This window comes from Apium graveolens, chromosome 8, assembly GCF_009905375.1.
Source record: "Apium graveolens cultivar Ventura chromosome 8, ASM990537v1, whole genome shotgun sequence".
In the NCBI taxonomy this organism is placed as follows: domain Eukaryota; kingdom Viridiplantae; phylum Streptophyta; class Magnoliopsida; order Apiales; family Apiaceae; genus Apium; species Apium graveolens.
In genome coordinates, this window is record NC_133654.1 from 74,771,715 (window position 1) to 74,791,148 (window position 19,434).

The following is a 19,434-nucleotide window of genomic DNA, read 5'->3' on the forward strand; positions in this document are numbered from 1 at the left end:
TTGAAACCAGAGAGTGAAATGTGCTACAATACTAAACTTATTGCTAAGTAAAGCTACTCCTTCAACGGATAGCCAAGATGGTCTTATCCGTTGAGGCTACAAATACTAGATTTCTACTTAAGTATTTTGCTTAACTTATCATCAAACTAATACACATATTCCTAACAGTCTAAGCATTATACATCTCTATGTATCACATGAAGCATTTAAAAGCAGTTAAAACAGTCAAACACAGCTTTAAAACACTTCTGTTAGCTATAAACAGTTCGAAACAATTTCATAAAATATCATATAATATACCATTAGAAGCGTCTCGAAAAGACGAATCCAACGACACCAAAATCGGCCAAATCTGAGCTAGCACGCTCCCGCACGCGCCGAAAGAAGATCTCCCACGCGCCCCCACGCGCGTCACGCGCCTAACCCCCTATGCTGACGTCAGCATGACGTCATCTGATGACGTCAGCATGACGTCATCATCGCGTGTCTTCCACACGCCGCGCGTGGCACGCCAGCGCGTGAGCCCCACGCGCGCGTGGTCGACGCGCGGTCCTTCGTTCTGTTTTCAGCAGTCGCCGTTTTCCTCCTCGATTGTTGTGCCGCCGTACTTGTACTCTGTACCTTTGCTTTGCTTTTCTCCGTGCAGAACAACACAACAGTACAGCAGTCCACAGCAGATGCAGATGTACAAATATATATACATACTTACAATATCATATATATATACTTATTAAATTACGAATTTAATTGTAAGAACTTCAAAAATTCATAATAAAAAATCTATACATCATAAAATTATGAAAAAAATATCCAGACGATCTACAACACTTGTAAAACCCAGATTAACATTCAAAATTATTCTGAGAAACGATTTCTCATCAGACAAAATTAATCCATGATATAACTTGTAAAAATCATAATTAATTCATACAAGCACATAAAATTCTGAAATTTTTACCACAGATCTATATGCATACAACCTATGCTCTGATACCATTATTGGATTTTAATCGCAGCGGAGGCATGGTAAAACACTTTTACATATATAAATTCTAAATAATAGCATATAAATCGTGGTAAAAACATAGGGATCGATTACTAACCTTTAATATGCGATCCAAGAGCAACGATCGGAGATCCTTAGCAGCTGCTCCTTAAACGTGAATCACTCCACCGGTACCTAATAATAATAATAATAATAATAATAATAATAATAATAATAATAATAATTTTAGCAAGACACAACACGCGCTTAAAGTTAATAAGCCCTGGGATTACATTCGTTGACTCAATTATTCACACTTCACAGCCTCCGTTGATTTGGCTGAGGTTTATACTCGATACTCTCATTTACTCCTCTATGTTAATTTCATGTTCTAATATTACCTTGACTTGATTGTTTATACTCCCTCCGTCCCTCCCAAATGTTTACATTTGGGTGGGGCGCGGAGTTTAAGAAAAATGATAAAGTAGTGGAGAAAAGTTGAAAAAATGAGTAAAGTAGTGGGACCGATTAATATTATATATATAAAGTGGTTATAGTGGAGGAAAATAGTGGATGTAGTTAATTTAAAAATTATAAAAACTTTACTATTTTTGGAAAGTTTTGAAATGTAAACAATTGGATGGGACATCCAAAAAGGAAAGTGTAAACAAATGGGAGGGACAGAGGGAGTATGTTTCATAGAACTGCCTATTGTAATTTTATTAAGTTCAGCTTAATTACATGAATATTGTTTTTTTTACTAGAATTATATTGTATTTGTTTCGTAAAAACAGTGCTTAAGTAGTGGTGCTGACCTGGCGATTAATTGTTTTGATATAATAAGGTTTTGAGGCTGTTATAATGATTTTGGTTAGTTAAACGCTTTGAAATGTCTGTGTGTTTTCGATGAATTTCGATGTTAAGAAGCTGCCTTGGTTTTAGTAGGACGGTTGACTTGTAATTTCTTGTTTTCGAGCTTTGGCTGATTTACGAGGTTATTATTGTATGCGTGGATTGTATAAGAATATCAGAGATTAAAATTTGTTGACAAATAGGATTCGGAACTAGCAGAGTTCTAATTTAGTGGTAAGTGTAGAGTGTAATGTATGCATATGGAAGGTGCTAAGTTGGGGTCAGAATTCTGTATTTGTGTCGGAATTTGTAGCGCTTAAGAATTTTGTATTCGGATTATCTTGTTGATTTAAATGATGTCATGGAGACCGGAAATGATTAACAATTAATGTATTAGTTCGTATCTAGGACTAAAGGTATATAATCTAATTGGATTCTTTCGTGCAAAGTTTTGGTTTGATCTAGTATATGTGAATTGAGAATAGTTGTATATTCTAATCGCTTCTCATGATAGATACAATTTAGGTCTAGCTGTCGCACAATTATCGTTATTGTAATTTACATAATAGCCGCGGTGTTTGGCAACCTAGCATCTGAATTATAATCTTGTTGTTACCTACGGAGTTAAGAAACTGTTTGGCATTCATTGGTTTTGCTTGCATAACAATGCTCCTGGTCATTGAGTTTGAGAGTGCTATTAGTCGGTTTTAGTTTGGTAATAAGGCGGGTTTGCTGCATCTAATCTTCTGCTAATGTTTGATGCATCTTGAATAATTCTTGATATATCTTTTTTGTGCTGTTTTAGTTAATGTTGTTTTAATACAATATGTTTTCAGTACGAAAATCTGTAACTTTTGGTATAATACATTGTCAATGTGATTGTTCTTCACTTGCTTTTTTTTTGAAGTTTTATGAAGTTGGGACTCTTGTGCTCGATTCAGGCACTATGTACCGAACTTGTCGACCCTACTATACCAAACCAGCCAAGTAGTTTGGCTTGACATTCATAATTGGTCTGTTTTGATCTGAAAAGTGCCCAAACCAGTGAACTTGGTTTAATTCTGTTTGAAAAAACAAATCATGTTATACTTTCTGATATAGGCTAATAATGCCTGTTCTACCAAGAGAAGGAAATTAGATTGTTTATTTCTTCCTTAAAACCTGTTTATATATATATATATATATATATATATATATTAAAACAGTAATCTACATTTGAACATAATTTAAAAATTATTTAATGAAATTTGCATTTCTTGCTATGTATAATATTATCCTTGTTTTTTGGTGTATGCAGAGCCTTTTCTTCACGACATTGTCATCTTCGTCATATAGTATTTAATTGCTTCTGTAGTATCACCCAATGAGTTTCTACGGTCTAGTGGAGCATACTCTGAGGGATATTCTTCTGCTGATCAATCCTACGAGGGATGATTGGGGAATAAGATTTCATATTATTGAAGACATTCGAGCTGCTGTTCAGACTGTCGAAAGTCTTAGAGGTAAGCTCCCCGGCTGATTATGCACATCCTTACCCCCTTTCTTTTTATGTACATGCTTTCTCCCTAACTTATTATGTACATCCACGTTTCCTGGCTTATGATGTACCTTCTTGTTCCAATGCTTCCCCATAGTGAGAACTGATTTTGGAGAAAATATTACTTAGTATCATAATTGCAAGATCAAACTAAATAAAGCAGATATGTCACTTTATGTTCATTCTTATTATATTGCTCACATGTTACATTGAGATCCTTATGTAAGATGACTTAATTGACATTTCCAATGGTGATAATGGCATATCCCCCAAAACAGAGATGAATTAATGAAGGCCATACGAAGTTGGATGTAAATTTGAGATGTTCATTGATAATACTTAGTTACTGCAGTTTCTTAATTTTTTGAATGGAGTAGCTCTTTTTTATTGGAAATGGCAATATGACCAACTCACGTTTGAACTCTGTAAACAGGTGCAACGGTGGAGCCGTTTGGATCATTTGTATCTAATCTCTTCACAAGATGGGGAGATTTGGATATATCAATAGAAATATTAACTAATTCATATATTTCGAATACGGCTAAGAAGCAAAAGCAAAACTTGTTAAGAGATGTTCTGAAAGCTCTTAGAAGTAAAGGTAATCCCTTTCAAGATCTTGATACTATTTATATATATGTAATTGTGGTTGCCTCGCAATGTTTTACAATATGGTTTGGAAATAATAGATCTTGATACTATTTACATATATGTAATTCTGGTTGCCTTGTGATGTTTTACAATATGATTTGGAAAATGTTGTATTTGTGGAGTCTACTGATTTTTGCATTTTAGAGCATATAATCTATATTTATTGGTGTAACTTGCCTAATTATCGCTTCCTTGTGTTGGTGCAAGTAATTTTTTTGCAAGTGACTGAGTGCTATCCTGGAAGGTGAGAAAACATAAGAAATCATCCTTCTTCAACATGCCAACGAAAGGCATATTTACTTTATGGACATGCACACTAAGCTTAAAAACATGATTGCATCTTTCTCATGATTTATCTTCTAGATACCTGTAACCTGTCTCATTTTCTTCACATGATCACAAAACCATATACTTTGTTGCTGTGTGCTGTGAATCAAACTCACTTCTACTACTTAAATAGTTGCACAGGTATATAACTTCGATACTAGATAATAATAATGTTTAACAGGAAAATGAACAAGATATGACTCCTATTATCGACAAGAACAATAGAGCCTCGCCAATCGTTCGAGAGGATTGGTCTCTCCTACATAAGCACTGTAATAATACTCCACATAACCCTAATTTTTCTCTTCCCCCGAATAAGTAATCACAATTCTGATTCTATCTACTCCCCGCTGGAGTTACCAAACTGCCCCTGTCTTTTAAATTACCAAACTGCCCTGGTCTTGCTCTGTTTCTCTTTTCTTGTCCTTGGTATTTTTTCTTGAATAAGTTAACAGCACAGGTGCCTTATGTGGGTTCCCTGCATTACCCTGGGCCCAAAAAGCCACCTTGTCCCCAAGGTGGAACTGAGGAAAATGGATGTCAACATTCGAGAAGTCCTCCCAAGTAGCTTCCCAACTAGGCAATGCTTTCCACTTCAATAGTACTTGAGTCACAGCTTGTCCTCCATGGTTTTGGGTGCGGACATCTAACACTAATTCTGGCTCCACATTGAGCACCACATCTGCAGACAACTGAGGAGGAATAGTGGGGTTTGCCATGACTGAAACAATAGCACGCTTTAACTGAGATATGTGAAATACGTTGTGAATCCTGGAAGTTGGTGGCAACTCGAGTTTGTACGCAACCTTTCCCACTCGCTCGGCTATGACAAAAGGACCATAGAAACGAGGAGAGAGCTTCTCATTGCGCCTGGTAGCCAATGACGATTGTCGATATGGCTGAAGTTTGATATAGACAGCCTCCCCCACCTGAAATTCTAATTGTTAGCGTTTAGCATCTTCATAAGACTTCATGTACTGCTGGGCCTGGAGAAGATGGGCCTTCAAGTCATCTAAAAGCGCATCCCTTTCTATCATTAACTCTTGTAACGTGGCTACAGTTGTGCCCCCTTGTTCAAAACGAATGAGACGTGGAGGTTCACGTCCGTAGAGAGCTTGAAAGGGTGAGTGTTTAGTCGAGGCATGAACAGATGTGTTATAACAATATTCTGCCAATGGCAGCCAAGTACTCCATGTTCGGGGCTGACCATTCACGAAACACCTAAGATACCCTTCTAGTGTTTTATTAACTACCTCTGTTTGACCGTCCGACTGGGGGTGGTAAGCTGAGCTGTGCCGTAATAAGGTGCCTTGCATTTTGAATAACTCTTTCCAAAAGAGGCTCATGAAGATACGGTCACGATCTGAGACTATAGTGGAGGGAAACCCGTGCAAACGCACTATCTCTTTGATAAACAGATTTGCAACTGTAACAGCAGAGAATGGGTGGCTCAAACCCAAAAAATGACTGTACTTTGTGAGACGATCAACGACTACCAGCACCGTGTTAAACCCATTGGAACGGGGCAGGCCCTCAATAAAATCAAGAGACACATCTTCCCAAACTTTAGTTGGGATTGGAAGTGGTTGGAGGAGGCCGGCTGGTCGTAGGGTGGAGTATTTGTTTTTCTGACATATAACACACTTTTGGACATATTTTGATACTGCCTGTCGCATACCTACCCAAAACCATTCACTGGACAGCCGCTTGTAGGTTTTGAACTCACCCGCATGGCCCCCAAGTGCCGAATCGTGGTATTCATGCAGCAATTTAATCACTAGAGTAGACTTGGATGGTAAGACTAATCTTCCCTTGTACCGTACCACATCCTTGTCCAAAGTGTAGCCCTGCATGGGCATGTTTCCAGCCTTTAATTCTCTCTGCAATTTCTGTATAAAAGGATCAGCCTGAAGCTGCTGATGTAAATCTGCCCAATCCACACCACTTATAGTTACCAGAGAATTCAAAGTTGATGTGCCAACAAATTCACGAGATAACGCATCAGCCACCCTGTTTGTTGGGCCTGGTTTATAATGAATAGTAAAATTATACCCCATTAGCTTGCAAATCCAGCTTTGGTAGTCTGCTCCCACTTCCCGCTGCCCCATGATGTACTTTAGGCTTTGTTGATCAGTGCGGATCTCAAATTTATTTCCCAGGAGGTAGTGACGCCACTTTTGAACAGACAAAACAATCGCCATCAACTCTTTTTCATACACTGATTTCATTCGGGCCCGAGGTCCAAGAACTTTACTAAAAAATGCAATAGGGTGGTTATTTTGCATTAACACCGCCCCTAAACCAACCCCTGATGCGTCCGTCTCCGAAATGAAGGGTAACTTAAAATTTGGCATGACTAAAACCGGGGCCGTTGTCATAGCTTTCTTTAAGTCCTGAAAAGCTTGGTTTGCTGCTGAATTCCACGCAAAGCAATCTTTCTTTAGCTGTCCGGTTAGAGGGAATGCAATTCGGGCATAGCTTTTTATGAATTTTCTATAGTACCCGGTTAGGCCCAAGAATCCCCGTAATGCCTTGATGTTTTGGGGTACTGGCCATTTAGTCATAGCCTGCACTTTAGTTGGGTCTACTGCCACTCCTTCTGCGGAAATAACATGCCCCAAATAAGAGATCTTATGCCTCCCGAATTCACATTTTTTCTCATCGGCATACAATTTATGCCGCGCTAACAATTCCAGGACCTGCTGCACATGGCCCGCATGTTCTTCCTCATTCGCACTATATACCAAAATATCGTCGAAAAATACGAGGACGAATTTCCGAAGGCATGGACGGAATATATCATTCATAATGCTTTGAAACGTGGCCGAGGCATTTGTAAGGCCAAACGGCATTACCAAAAATTCGTAATGGCCTTCGTGAGTCCGAAAAGCCGTTTTTGGTACATCCTCCATGCACACCCTCACTTGATGGTACCCCGATTTCAAATCTAACTTTGAATAAATTCCTGCCCCAAAAAGCTCATCAAGAAGTTCATCAAACGGTTACCTTATTTAAGGCACGGTAATCAACACAAAATCGCCATGATCCGTCTTTTTTTTTTACTAAAAGGACAGGGCTGGAAAATGGGCTACTCGACACTTGTATAATTTGTGCAGTCAGCATATCTCGAATTAGCTTCTCGATTTCCTCTTTTTGGCTGTGGGGGTAACGATACGGACGGACACTAACAGGGTTTGCCCCCTCCCGCAACATAATCTTGTGTTCCTGTGGCCTCACGGGCGGTAAACCTGCTGGCATATGAAAAACTTCATTGTATTTCTCTAGTATTGGTCTCAAAAATTTTGGTGTGTTTCTATTTTCCCCCTCGCTGTTCCTACCAGCTCCTGTCTGTTGTAACACGTTTAACTCCACCAAATACCCTGAACCTCCTTTTCTTAAGTGTCGTATCATAGCTTTTAATTATACCCCTGTACGCCCTAGTGACGGATCCCCTTTAAGAGTGATTACATCTTTCCCAACCTGAAATTTGATCGTTTGTTGCTTCCAATTGATGGTAGTTGTGCCTAATTTTTCTAACCATTGTACTCCTAATATTACGTCCGAGTTGCCTAAGGGAAGCGACAAGAAATCCTCAATTATATTAGCCCCCTGTAACTCCAGTACTACCCCCAAGCAGATTCCCTTACCTTGCACCTCCTCCCCTGTCCCCAACGATACGCCAAATGACGTGGAAGGCGATACCCTAACCCCTAGTCTCGCAATAGCTTCCTTAGATAAAAAATTATGAGTCGCACCTGGATCAACCATCACTACAACCTTCTGGTCATTGATTGTTCCTTCCAGGTTGAAGGTCTTAGGGCTTGTAAGCCCCATTACGGAGTTTAATGAGATCTCTGCATGGGTTGTGTCCGTGGGTAATTCTCCCAACTCCTCTTGCAACTCACTCCCTGGACTAAGTTCCCCTTCTTCATCTTCCTCTTCTTGTGTGAGGAGTACACTCAATTCTTTGCGACGACACCGATGTCCAATTGACCATTTATCATCACAACGGTAGCATAGCCCCTTTTCCCTCTTCAACTGCAACTCCTTCTCACTTAATCTCCTTATTTCACCGAGAGGTTTTGCTACTGGTAACGGACTACTGCCAGTTGTTACCGTGGAGGCTGCATAACTCGTATTGAATCTGTTGGGGGAAGAGTAAGTAGATTGATTGCTTCGGTTCGCAAAGCTGGACTGCCCACTTCCACTACTCCTGCTACTTGCACTGGACCCCATTCGCCACTCTGCCTTATGACTTGTCCCCGACCTTATCTTATCCTCCACCATTAAGGCCAATTCCATCGCATGGTCTACGGATACAAGTCCTAACAAGCGAACCTCAGCCCGTATCTCACTTTTTAGCCTATTAAGAAACTGACCCAACGCCAACTCCTTCGATACATTCTCTAAGGGTGCAAGTAACTCTATAAATTTTAATCTGTACTCAGAAACCGTACCTGTTTGGTTGTGTCCCAACCATTGTTCCTGCAGCGTTCCAGTTGCCACTGACCTGAATTGACGTCGGAGAAGCAATTTCACTTGTTCCCAGCGTTCAATTGGCCTTCTACGGTGTTCCCATTGGAACCAAATTAAGGCTTGCCCCTCCAATGCTACCACTGTGGCTTCTATCTTCTCTTCTTCACTTAGGCGGTAGAAGTTGAAATACCGCTCTGCCCGCAATATCCAACAATCCGGGTTGGTACCATCAAATAGGGGTAAGTCTAACCGTTTGAACCTCCAATTTGACCCCCCTGCAAAACCTCCATTAAAACCCATTCCTCCACCAGGTCCTCCACCCGACCCGACGCCTCCATGTCCCTCTTCCCCAATAGGCGTCCCACTCGAATTACTGCTTTCCCCCACTGCTAAGCCCCCATTTTTTACAGAACCCTGTAACCCAACCTGATTGATGCTCTTCTCTAAATTCTTTGACAGACCCATGTGCGTCGACTGAAGCCCAGTTATAGTAGACTGCATCTATCTTTGAAATTTCACTTGATTCTCCTTTATTGATGTAATTAAAGACTCCTGGTGTTCTCTAGAATGGCTAATTCGTCCCTCCAAACGAATTGTAGCCTCTTCTAGCTTATTCTCCTGCCTCTTCAGTGTCTCTTCCATACAAGATAGAAACCTATTTGCCAGTGCTTGTTCCATCGCTGCCACTGCAGCTTTTAACACCGCCGACACTTCTTCAGCCACGGTTGTACGGATCGTGTTGTGTATGGATGTAACCCCTTGTTCCAGCTCATCCAAACGTTGTTTTGTATCCTTTGGCACCATCGATCTACTGCTCTGATACCAGATTTTGCTGTGAATCAAACTCACTTCTACTACTTAAATAGTTGCACAGGTATATAACTTCGATACTAGATAATAATAATAATGTTTAACAGGAAAATGAACAAGATATGACTCCTATTATCGACAAGAACAATAGAGCCTCGCCAATCGTTCGAGATGATTGGTCTCTCCTACATAAGCACTGTAATAAAACTCCACATAACCCTAATTTTCCTCTTCCCCCGAATAAGTAATCACAATTCTGATTCTATCTACTCCCCGCTGGAGTTACCAAACTGCCCCTGTCTTTTAAATTACCAAACTGCCCTGGTCTTGCTCTGTTTCTCTTTTCTTGTCCTTGGTATTTTTCCTTGAATAAGTTAACAGCACAGGTGCCTTATGTGGGTTCCCTGCACTGTGTATGATGCCTTTTTTTGAATATTGTCTGTTGGCAATGTGTATTTTGCATATTTTAGTCATTCTTTGTCATTAATACTACACGAGGATGGTTGCTTTGATGTGTTCAATTCATAGATGCTGCTAATACTTGGAAATGCCAAAGTTTTTTAAAATATCGCAAACAACCACCAAAATATTTAGCGGAGCAGCATTTTCTGAACGGATCGAACCAACCATTTCTGCTAGATAAATGTATGACGAAGAATGATGGAGATATTTGGAATACAGATTTCCTATAAAGATTGTAGGACAGGCTTTGGACAACTAGATGGATCATATACATGCAAAGAAAGTAAATGGTTTTGTGATAAGCTTAAGAATATAAATACATAATGAAACATTTATTTGTTAGAGAAATTCATGACAAAAATGTTATATTCTTGATTTATAGAGTTAAATGCACTTTGTACCCTCAAACAAAGTTGAAAAAACAATTTTGTATCAGAACTTTCAGAAATACAACTTGCACCCCTCAACTTCGACTTGCTAAGTCAGTATGCACCCTTTTGCAGATTATAATTAAAATGATAAGGGGTAAAACTGGAATTTCATTTTAAAATGTAAATAAATTTTAGTTAGAATTTCAAATACAAGTTAAAATATTTATAAAAATGATTTCTTTTATATTAAATATTAATATTGACCAAAATATTTTTATTAAATGCACATGAAATAATAATGACGTCAAAGAATTAAAAATGAAACAATTAGATTTAAATTAAGTATATAATTAAAAAAATATAAAAAGTCATTTTGAATTTACTTTTGGTAAAATTATATAATTTTTGGCATTATTATAACTAAAATTTGAAACTCAACTAAATAGTATTATTCGAAAATTTTAAAGTTCTTATTTTATAGCTATAATAATAAAGTTCAGTTTTTAATATAATCTGAAAAATAAGAAATTTAGTTTAGTTAATATTTTACTGAAATTCCCATTTTACCCCTTACTTTTTTAATTATAACAGTCAAAGGGGTGCTTCCTGATTTGGCGGGTTGAAGTAGAGGGGTGCAAACTGAGTTTCCAATACTCTTGATACACATTTGTTTTTGAAACAAAATAAGAGGGTGCAAAGTGCATTTAACCCTGAATTATATGAATGTACAAAACTTTGATGTGCCTTTGCTTGTCATGTAGAGGAAGAATGATTGCTCAAGTTTTTACAGTGCACAGAATGCACTCATAAGAAATTAACACTAATATATCATCAGGAACTGTGGACGATCTTGGATATGGATAAGAAATTAACTGATCCCATCTTAAAGTTGGGCACAACTTTCTGCATGAGCTAATTAAACGAACTATTGAATTTGATATTCTTAGACACATCTGTTTTAATATTATAACAAGGACTTTCTGCAGGTACGTGGCGTAAGCTCAAATATATTGGTAATGCTAGAGTACCCATCTTAAAGTTGGAGCACAACCTTCAAAATATCTCTTGTGATATCTCCATCAATAATTTGAACGGTCAAATGAAGTCCAAGTTGCTGTTCTGGATCAATGATATTGATGGACGCTTTCGTGATATGGTTTTGCTAGTATGTCCCCATGTCAAAGAATAAGTGCTATCTTGGGAAGTATAACTGTATAAGGACCATTTTGACCCTTTTTTATGTACAGGTCAAGGAATGGGCCAAAGCACATGATATCAATGATTCAAAGTCTGGGTCTTTGAATTCTTATTCTCTCAGTTTGCTGATTATCTTTCATTTTCAGGTATATCAGTATCTTCTATTTGTGTTAATAAATTTGCTGCACTGTAAATGGTTTCCAATCAAGTGAGTAGTTATTTTTAAAGTTTAGAAGGATAACAAGTAATGATTAAAAGACATCATAAATAATTAAAACGTGCATAAAGGGAAGACAACATAGCATATCAAATTGTTTTTGCATCATGTAATTAGTATCCTTTTTTAGGGATTTTGCCTTGTGCATAAATAGCTTAGAATAATTTGATGCTTGTGTTTGTTTTGGATGATTTTGGTATATAACTGATTTTCCAAATGTCTTCTGGTCTATAGAAATGTTATTTTAGTATAAGAGCTTGATTGCTTAATTAGTATCTATAATTCGACTCTTGTATTTTTTTTGGATGATTCTAGTATATAACGGATTTTCCACATGTCTTCTGGTCTATACAAAAGTTATTTTAGTATAAGAGCTTGGTTGCTTAATTTTTTTGGCTAATTTAATATTATGTTTATTATAACATGAAAGTCTGAACTTCTACATTGTTTATCTTGATACCATTCTCCAATATTTCGCACAGACATGCGTACCTGCAATTCTACCTCCTCTTAAAGATATATATCCAGGAAATTTGTCGGATGACCTTAAAGGTACCCTTTATGATAAATTTATATATTATTGGACAACATTTAGTTACATTTTTTTATATTTTTGCTTGTTATATTTGAAATGCAAGTCTAGCTAAACTTTCCTGCCTCACTCTCAATTTGATGAACATATCTCATTGGAGTATTATGTGCCTGCCCCTGCCTAATTCAAATTCTTAAATATGAATATCTCATCTCTCTCTCTATATATATATGTAGTGGTTGTAGTGCATATCTTTGGTTTCGAGTGGGAAATGCTGGGTTTGCTTGGTTTAGTTTAGTTATATATAACTATAAGGTGTATGTTCTGAATATAAACTGACGGCAACAAGTGAAATGATGGTACATCGGCTTACAGTGTACTGACTACTGACTACTAACTTAGCCTGTTAAAACCTAATTTAATGGGGTCAAGCTAAGAGTCTAATTGGGGGCTAAAAATCTGATTCCAAAATTACACAATATAGATACAGGATATATTGTACCCTCTATGGTAAATCAAGTTGTTTAAATATAATAGGGCTTTCTATTGCTGAAGTCCTCAGAGATCGTATTGCAGGCTAATTCAGTAATCTTTTTTAGACGTAAGGGGTACAAACACTATATATATTTCATATGTGGGTACAAAAAATTTAGTCATTTTATATATAGGGTTTAATTTAAAACATGTACTGAAAATCCTAGAGATTTATCGCTGTGATTTAAACTTCATGCATTTCATGATGATTGCATGATGTAAAAATATGTGCAGAGATTAACATCCTGCAATCTGAAAATCATCTGTTTTGGTAGGAAGATTAACATTATGCGATCTGAAAATCATCTGTTTTGGTAGGGAATATCATCGTTTGAAATTTATGTCAGTTAATTAAGGTTCTAATTTATTGCACTACTACACATTTTAACTTGCATAATATTCATTTTTGAACTTGCATAGCACTTTCAAGTACTATGTAAGCCAGTGCTATGCAAGTGAAATCCAGTTACATAACACTTTTTTTTGTGCTATCCAAGTTCATTACTTAGATAACACTTCTTGAAAGAGCTATGCAAGTACGTTCTACCTAAGCGAAACACTACATCAGCATTTCTTCAAACGCTATCTAAGACTATTAAATTGAAAACTCTACCTACTTACGTAGCTCTTTAAAATCGCTGTGCAAGTAGTCCACCATTTAAATAAAATAAATATTTCTATTGCACTTTTTCAAAATCCCAGTTTAATTGTTTTTTCAGCCACTATTATTTTTACAAAAACATTTCACAACTACAGTTATAAATAGGCTATAACCAATTCCGATATAAAAATTAGACTAGCAACTCGTATTGCTTCGCTATAACCCAAATTAATTCCAGATATCAAAATGTTACAATAAAATAGCATACTTCAAAAAAATTCAAATATCAGCATGTTACAGTAAAACATCAAAATCTACTTCTTTAGCTATTTGTTCTTGAGAAACAATATAGCATCCAACTGTAATCAAATTCTCAGCCAATTTTCCACTCTTAAAATTGATACATATGTGTATCTGTAGATTGTATGAATTGCAGCTGGCTTCATCTTAATCGAAGATATATTCTCTGCACCCATGGTATGTAAATATAAACATGGATTGTTGCAAGGCTGAATCAATAAAAAATGCGTCTGCATCATTTAATATTACCAAGTCAATCAATGCAGGCTTAGTCTTGGTTAAGACAAAATTGACACGTGAAATATTAATAACTAAACGTACCATTTGAATCATCTGCCACATTTTCTTTTGCATCATACATATGCGGTCTGCACCCTGCAAATATGATTAGCTCATTTCAAGATCTTTAGAATGATACATACATTAAATTCTCATAAGAGTTTTAAGAAATTGGAATTATGGATTATTGTGAGGGTTCAATGTTATCCCCATTGCAACATCAACTAAATTTTTTATCAAGAATAGTATTAATTCAGTAATAAACTTCAAAGTTTTTAGAAACTTACACGTTCTAGTTGCCTACTTTCCACAATATAGTATAGCCTTTGTTTGTTCTGACTGAAATATAAAAAGATAGAAAAATCAGGCATTTCCCTCAATTCTAAGTTCGTATAAAAACTAAGTTAAATCTAACCAAGAAGAAAAGTTTATTACACTGGATGGAAATCTAGGTTCCTTGCAGAATAATGACAAGACCATTTGGCAATAAAGGTCTAGCTCTCTTCTGCACGGTTTAAAGTCAATAGTGTGATAAACCATTTCTGGATTAGCACTATTAGGCTTCACCGTAGATGCCAGCACTACTATAAAGATAAATGAAATGATGTAATGGAATAATAAAAGGGAGAAAATGCTATCAAGGCGAAATACGAAAATGTAAAACTTAGGTATGACACCGTAGTAAACTTAAATAAACATGAAAATGTACACGCCTCTGTCAAAGTGACAAATATATCTCAATCGGTATATATAGACTATAGTATGTATTACTATGATTTTCAGAAGTATAAAAACATACCTTTACCAATATTGGTTGTCCATGCTTTAAACTACTACTACTACTACCTCGTACTTACATCGAGTTTAGAGCTTTCGAGAGTATCTTGTTCTCTGAATTCTACTATAAGGCTACCAAAATCGCACTAGCTTTCAACTTCCCAGTATTTAAGCTACAAATATAAACTAGACTATACTTTGGAATTCTAAAAATGATCTTTGAGATTTCTTAGTGGGGTTCCCAAACTGGCAATAATTATGGTAAACACATATTATACTTATATAAATGGTCAGTAAAACTTGCTATTTTTGTGACAGGACTGGAAAATCAGAGAAGATCTTCACTTAAATTATAGGTAAATTTTAGAGTGTGTTTTTTTTATCAGAAGGTCCTCCCCTCTTCAAGTATTCCTCAACCACACCTTTGCCACCCTCTTGGGGCGTCAAATTTCCAAAATCTTAAAATACAAGACTTTTGATCATTTCTTTGCAGAAATTTTACCCTCTCTTGTGCTTTTTTTAAACTCTAAAGAACATAGAGAAACGACCTACACGAATAACATCTATAGATTCTCAATCAAACTCAACATTAACCAAATAAATTTACTGAAATTTTGAAACTTATATTCTGATTTTTCCAAAGAAGATAAGAAAAACTAGGGTGACTAACAACATTGATCAAGGCCGGACCAAATTTAGATTATCTTTCAATTGCAAACTCTTACAAAGTAAATAAGTCATTATGGTAAATATAAATTATACTTATGTGTGAAACCTCTAATTTTCAATCATATCTTTTCACATCTAGAAAAATTGATGTGAATAACATGGCTAATTCCAAGTATCATGGAATCCAGGAAGACACAGTGACTACAATCAAAAAAATGTTCAGGATTAGCTCTCTTTCTGGGATAAGATCAATTCTATAAATATAAGGATGTGCATATTATCGCAACTGAGATAATATAGTTATGTCAGGTATATAAGTTGGGTTGCTCATATCAGCATCAAGCACCTTCATTTGGTCTAATTATGAACAACTAAATTAAACACAAAAGATAAACCTCTAACTAAGCATGCCAGATGCAGTACTAAAACAGGGAAAACAAGTGAAGAATAACCCCTAATTAAAACCTCTAAAATTAAAAATCCATCAAGTTAAAAAAACCTAATCGAAAACCCTAAATTAGGAAACCCATAATTTGAATACTCACGAATTGATATGAGTGTGATATGAAGGCAGGATACTCACAAATCGTATAAGATTAACATGATGGTCAGGATTGGCTCTATGAAATTCGTTTGATTAATTTGTTCGAATTTAAGGCAGAGTGATTGATAAAGACCCAGACACCATACCTCAGAGAAGATCCGGAAAAACTTTCCGATGGAGGTTCAAAGTGCTTGCTCAATTTTCCCAGACTGGTTCTATGAATTGCCTCGATCAGTGCGGGGACGGACAGACGCATTGTGTTGAAGAAATAAAGTACTCCTTTTTGATAACTTACAATACGTTTACTTCACTAGCGCTTCTAAAACCGTTAACTAGGTATTTAAAAATAAATTAAAAATAAAATTAATTACTTAGCATACACTATCATATATAACACTTGCCCAAACGCCATACAACTTAAAACTTACATAGCACTTGCCAAATAAACGCTATGTTAGTATTAATTTTTAATTTATGTATATTTTTAATTTTACTTGGTATGACCTTGCATAGCATTTTTTTGAAAAACGTTATGTAAGTTGCTTTCTTGCATAGCACATAAAAAAAAGAGCTATTTAAGTAGTGTCTCCTAAGTTCAAATTTGTAGTAGTGTTGGTTTAATTTATATATTATCTTTTTTGGTATGAAGTAAGATAGAATCCTGGTTGCATGAAAACGTGAAAGCACTTTTAGAATTTTGCAGTTCCAAGTTCGAAAATAGATTTCACTGAATAAGATAATGATGGTTTCTATACAGGTTTGAGAACTGTTGCTGAGAAACATGTTGAAGAAATATGTGCTGCAAACATAAACAAGTTTCGATTGGATAAGTCTAGGCAGATAAACGAAAGTTCTTTATCTACTCTGCTCATTTCTTTTTTCGCAAAGGTACTTATCTTTTTGATCTCCAAACATATTTTGGCATATAATTTAGACAACTATGAATTTATGACCTGCCAAAAATGACAAACACAATTCAATTTATGGTTTACATGTATATAACAGTACTTAAGATAATAGCTTAAATATAGATTCACTTTATTACCACATATATATATATATATATATATATTAGTTAATAGTATGAACCTTTTAGTGGATATCATAGCAAGTTCCAGAACTTTCAACTATACCGTTGCAGATTTATATATTGGACATGTTTTTGCCATTATTTTTAATCAGTAAAAGAAGTCTTGGCCAGATTAAAATTCTCGTAAAAGCACCCATTATTTATATTGCTCGTGCATTTCTTCAGAAAGGTTATACTTTGTTAGTTTGTCACTTATAGTTCGGTCTCTGCAGCTCCTGAATTTTGATTGTCACAAATATTTAAAAAGTTTATACTTTGTAAGTGTGTCACTTATAGTTATAGTTCGGTCTCTGCAGCTCCTGAATTTTGAATTTCACAAATATTTGGTTCATTCTCTTTACTCATTGTACTGTTCTACCAATAATAAATTGTGCATAACTCGGACTCCCTCGATTTTTTTGTTTTGATTTGGTTTTGGTATTTAGCATGAAAGATGTTTAAATCTTGTAGTTTACATGCCTACTTCATAGATTAATCGTGGCTTGTAAGGTTGTACTACGTTGTGTTTGTTTATGATATATACGAGTCATCTATGTTATCTATATTGATTAATTATTTTTTCATGATAAATATCGCTTCACTTGCAGTGCAAACTATCTTATCTATCATATGATTTGGAACTTGGGTGTGGTTTGGAACTACAACCTAAAAAAAAAAATTAGATAGAGAGAGAACCTCAGGAAATTGCACTGATGTTGCTTTTTAGTTAGAAATTGCACCATATCACCAGCCACTAATTTTCCCTGATGATAATCTTGGAAATTTGCATATTAGCATTCTGGTATCTGTGACTTATGAGCATGATACTTTCTTTTTGTTGTCTTTTGCAGTTTTCTGACATTAATACGAGGGCTTCAATCCAAGGCATTAGCCCTTACTCTGGACAGTGGGAAGATATAGGGAGCAACATGACATGGCTACCCAGAACGTATGCACTTTATGTATGTTACATCCCCCCATGCATCCCCTTCTGGTATTCCTTTACTTCCAGATTTTGTTACAGACGTTTTCTCCCACACACACTGATGGCATGTCTTTCTTAAATGAATCAATTATTTACCTGCTGAATACATTCTATCCCAACCTCCATATTTAACTTTATTTATAATGTATTCTTAGGTTGAGGATCCTTTTGAGCAGCCTGTTAATACTGCAAGGAGTGTTATTGACAAACATCTAATAAGAATAGCAGATGCTTTTCGGACAACCTACTTTAAACTTACCTCACATAATCATAATCGGAGCACTCTCCTTGCTGCGCTAATCAAGCGAGATCGATTATCATATGAGACAAGATCAGCACCAGCCAGAAATTCAAATAATCCTGGAAACTATCAGCCACAGATAGACAGGGCTTTATCATCACCTTTACAGGCACATCATTCTCGCAGCACAGTAGTTAACCTCAATCCGAACATGCACAGACCCGTTCCATCAAATCAAAACACAGTGGTTAACCTCAATCGGAACATGCACAGACCAGTTCCATCAAATCAAAACACAGTGGTTAACCTCAATCCGAACATTTACAGACCAGTTCCATCAAATCAAAACACAGTGGTTAACCTCAATCCGAACATGCACAGACCAGTTCAATCAAATCAAAACACAGCGGCTGACATCCGCCCCCACCACGTAAACTTTAACAGAGCAGTTCAAGCAAATTACAATCGAATTCAACAGACTTGGAGGTCAAAACCCAACAGTTAAAGGCATCCTTAATTGTAAATTAGGAAGTTGTTTTTGTGCTCATTTTTGCGTCAAGTTTTCGCCTAGATTTTGCTGTACATTGATTTTTTTTCTTTAGTCTATGAGAAAGATTGCTTGTTCAGTGTCCGTGGACACAGAGCTGTACAATTGTGCTACAGTTTCCTTTTAAAAACTGTGTGAGTGGTGTGGGTGGGGGTGTACTAGATAGTCCTGAAAGGAAACCATTGTTTTGGCTGCTGCATTGAAGATTTCACGGATCAACTCTGATTTTTTGAATAATAGCTTATTTCTAGTTTTTCTGACATTTAAATAATGACTTGTTGGCAGATTTTTTAGCGTTCTTGGGTACAACCAGTGTTCTAAAAATCGGCCGATTAACCGATTAATCGGAGTTCGGACGGGTCTTGTCTCGATTAATCGTTAATCGGGTCAAAGTACGGTTTTTTGAAAAATTGGTCAAAAATCGGGCAGTTCGGAAAAAATCGGCCGAATCGGGTCAAAAATCGGCCGAATCGG

The 19,434-nt window shown here is 36.4% G+C and overlaps 1 protein-coding gene across 7 annotated transcripts; it reads left to right on the top strand.

The window, feature by feature from the left end:
• Positions 1-1,273: 1,273 nt before the first annotated feature.
• Positions 1,274-19,222, top strand: LOC141677226 (protein HESO1-like). 7 transcript variants are annotated; one of them, XM_074483049.1, is made up of 10 exons: positions 1,274-1,329; positions 3,135-3,339; positions 3,808-3,972; positions 11,455-11,633; positions 11,716-11,811; positions 12,365-12,434; positions 13,970-14,026; positions 16,876-17,006; positions 18,039-18,149; positions 18,328-19,222. In XM_074483049.1, exons 2-10 carry the CDS (start codon positions 3,201-3,203, stop codon positions 18,916-18,918), a joined length of 1,539 nt encoding a protein of 512 aa, XP_074339150.1. In that variant the 5' UTR covers positions 1,274-1,329; positions 3,135-3,200; the 3' UTR covers positions 18,919-19,222. The 7 variants fall into 7 exon arrangements, with proteins under 7 accessions (XP_074339150.1, XP_074339153.1, XP_074339154.1 ...); XM_074483048.1 differs by lacking the exon at positions 1,274-1,329 and adding an exon at positions 1,679-2,071; XM_074483050.1 differs by lacking the exon at positions 1,274-1,329 and adding an exon at positions 1,679-1,855.
• The last annotated feature ends 212 nt before the right edge of the window (positions 19,223-19,434 follow it).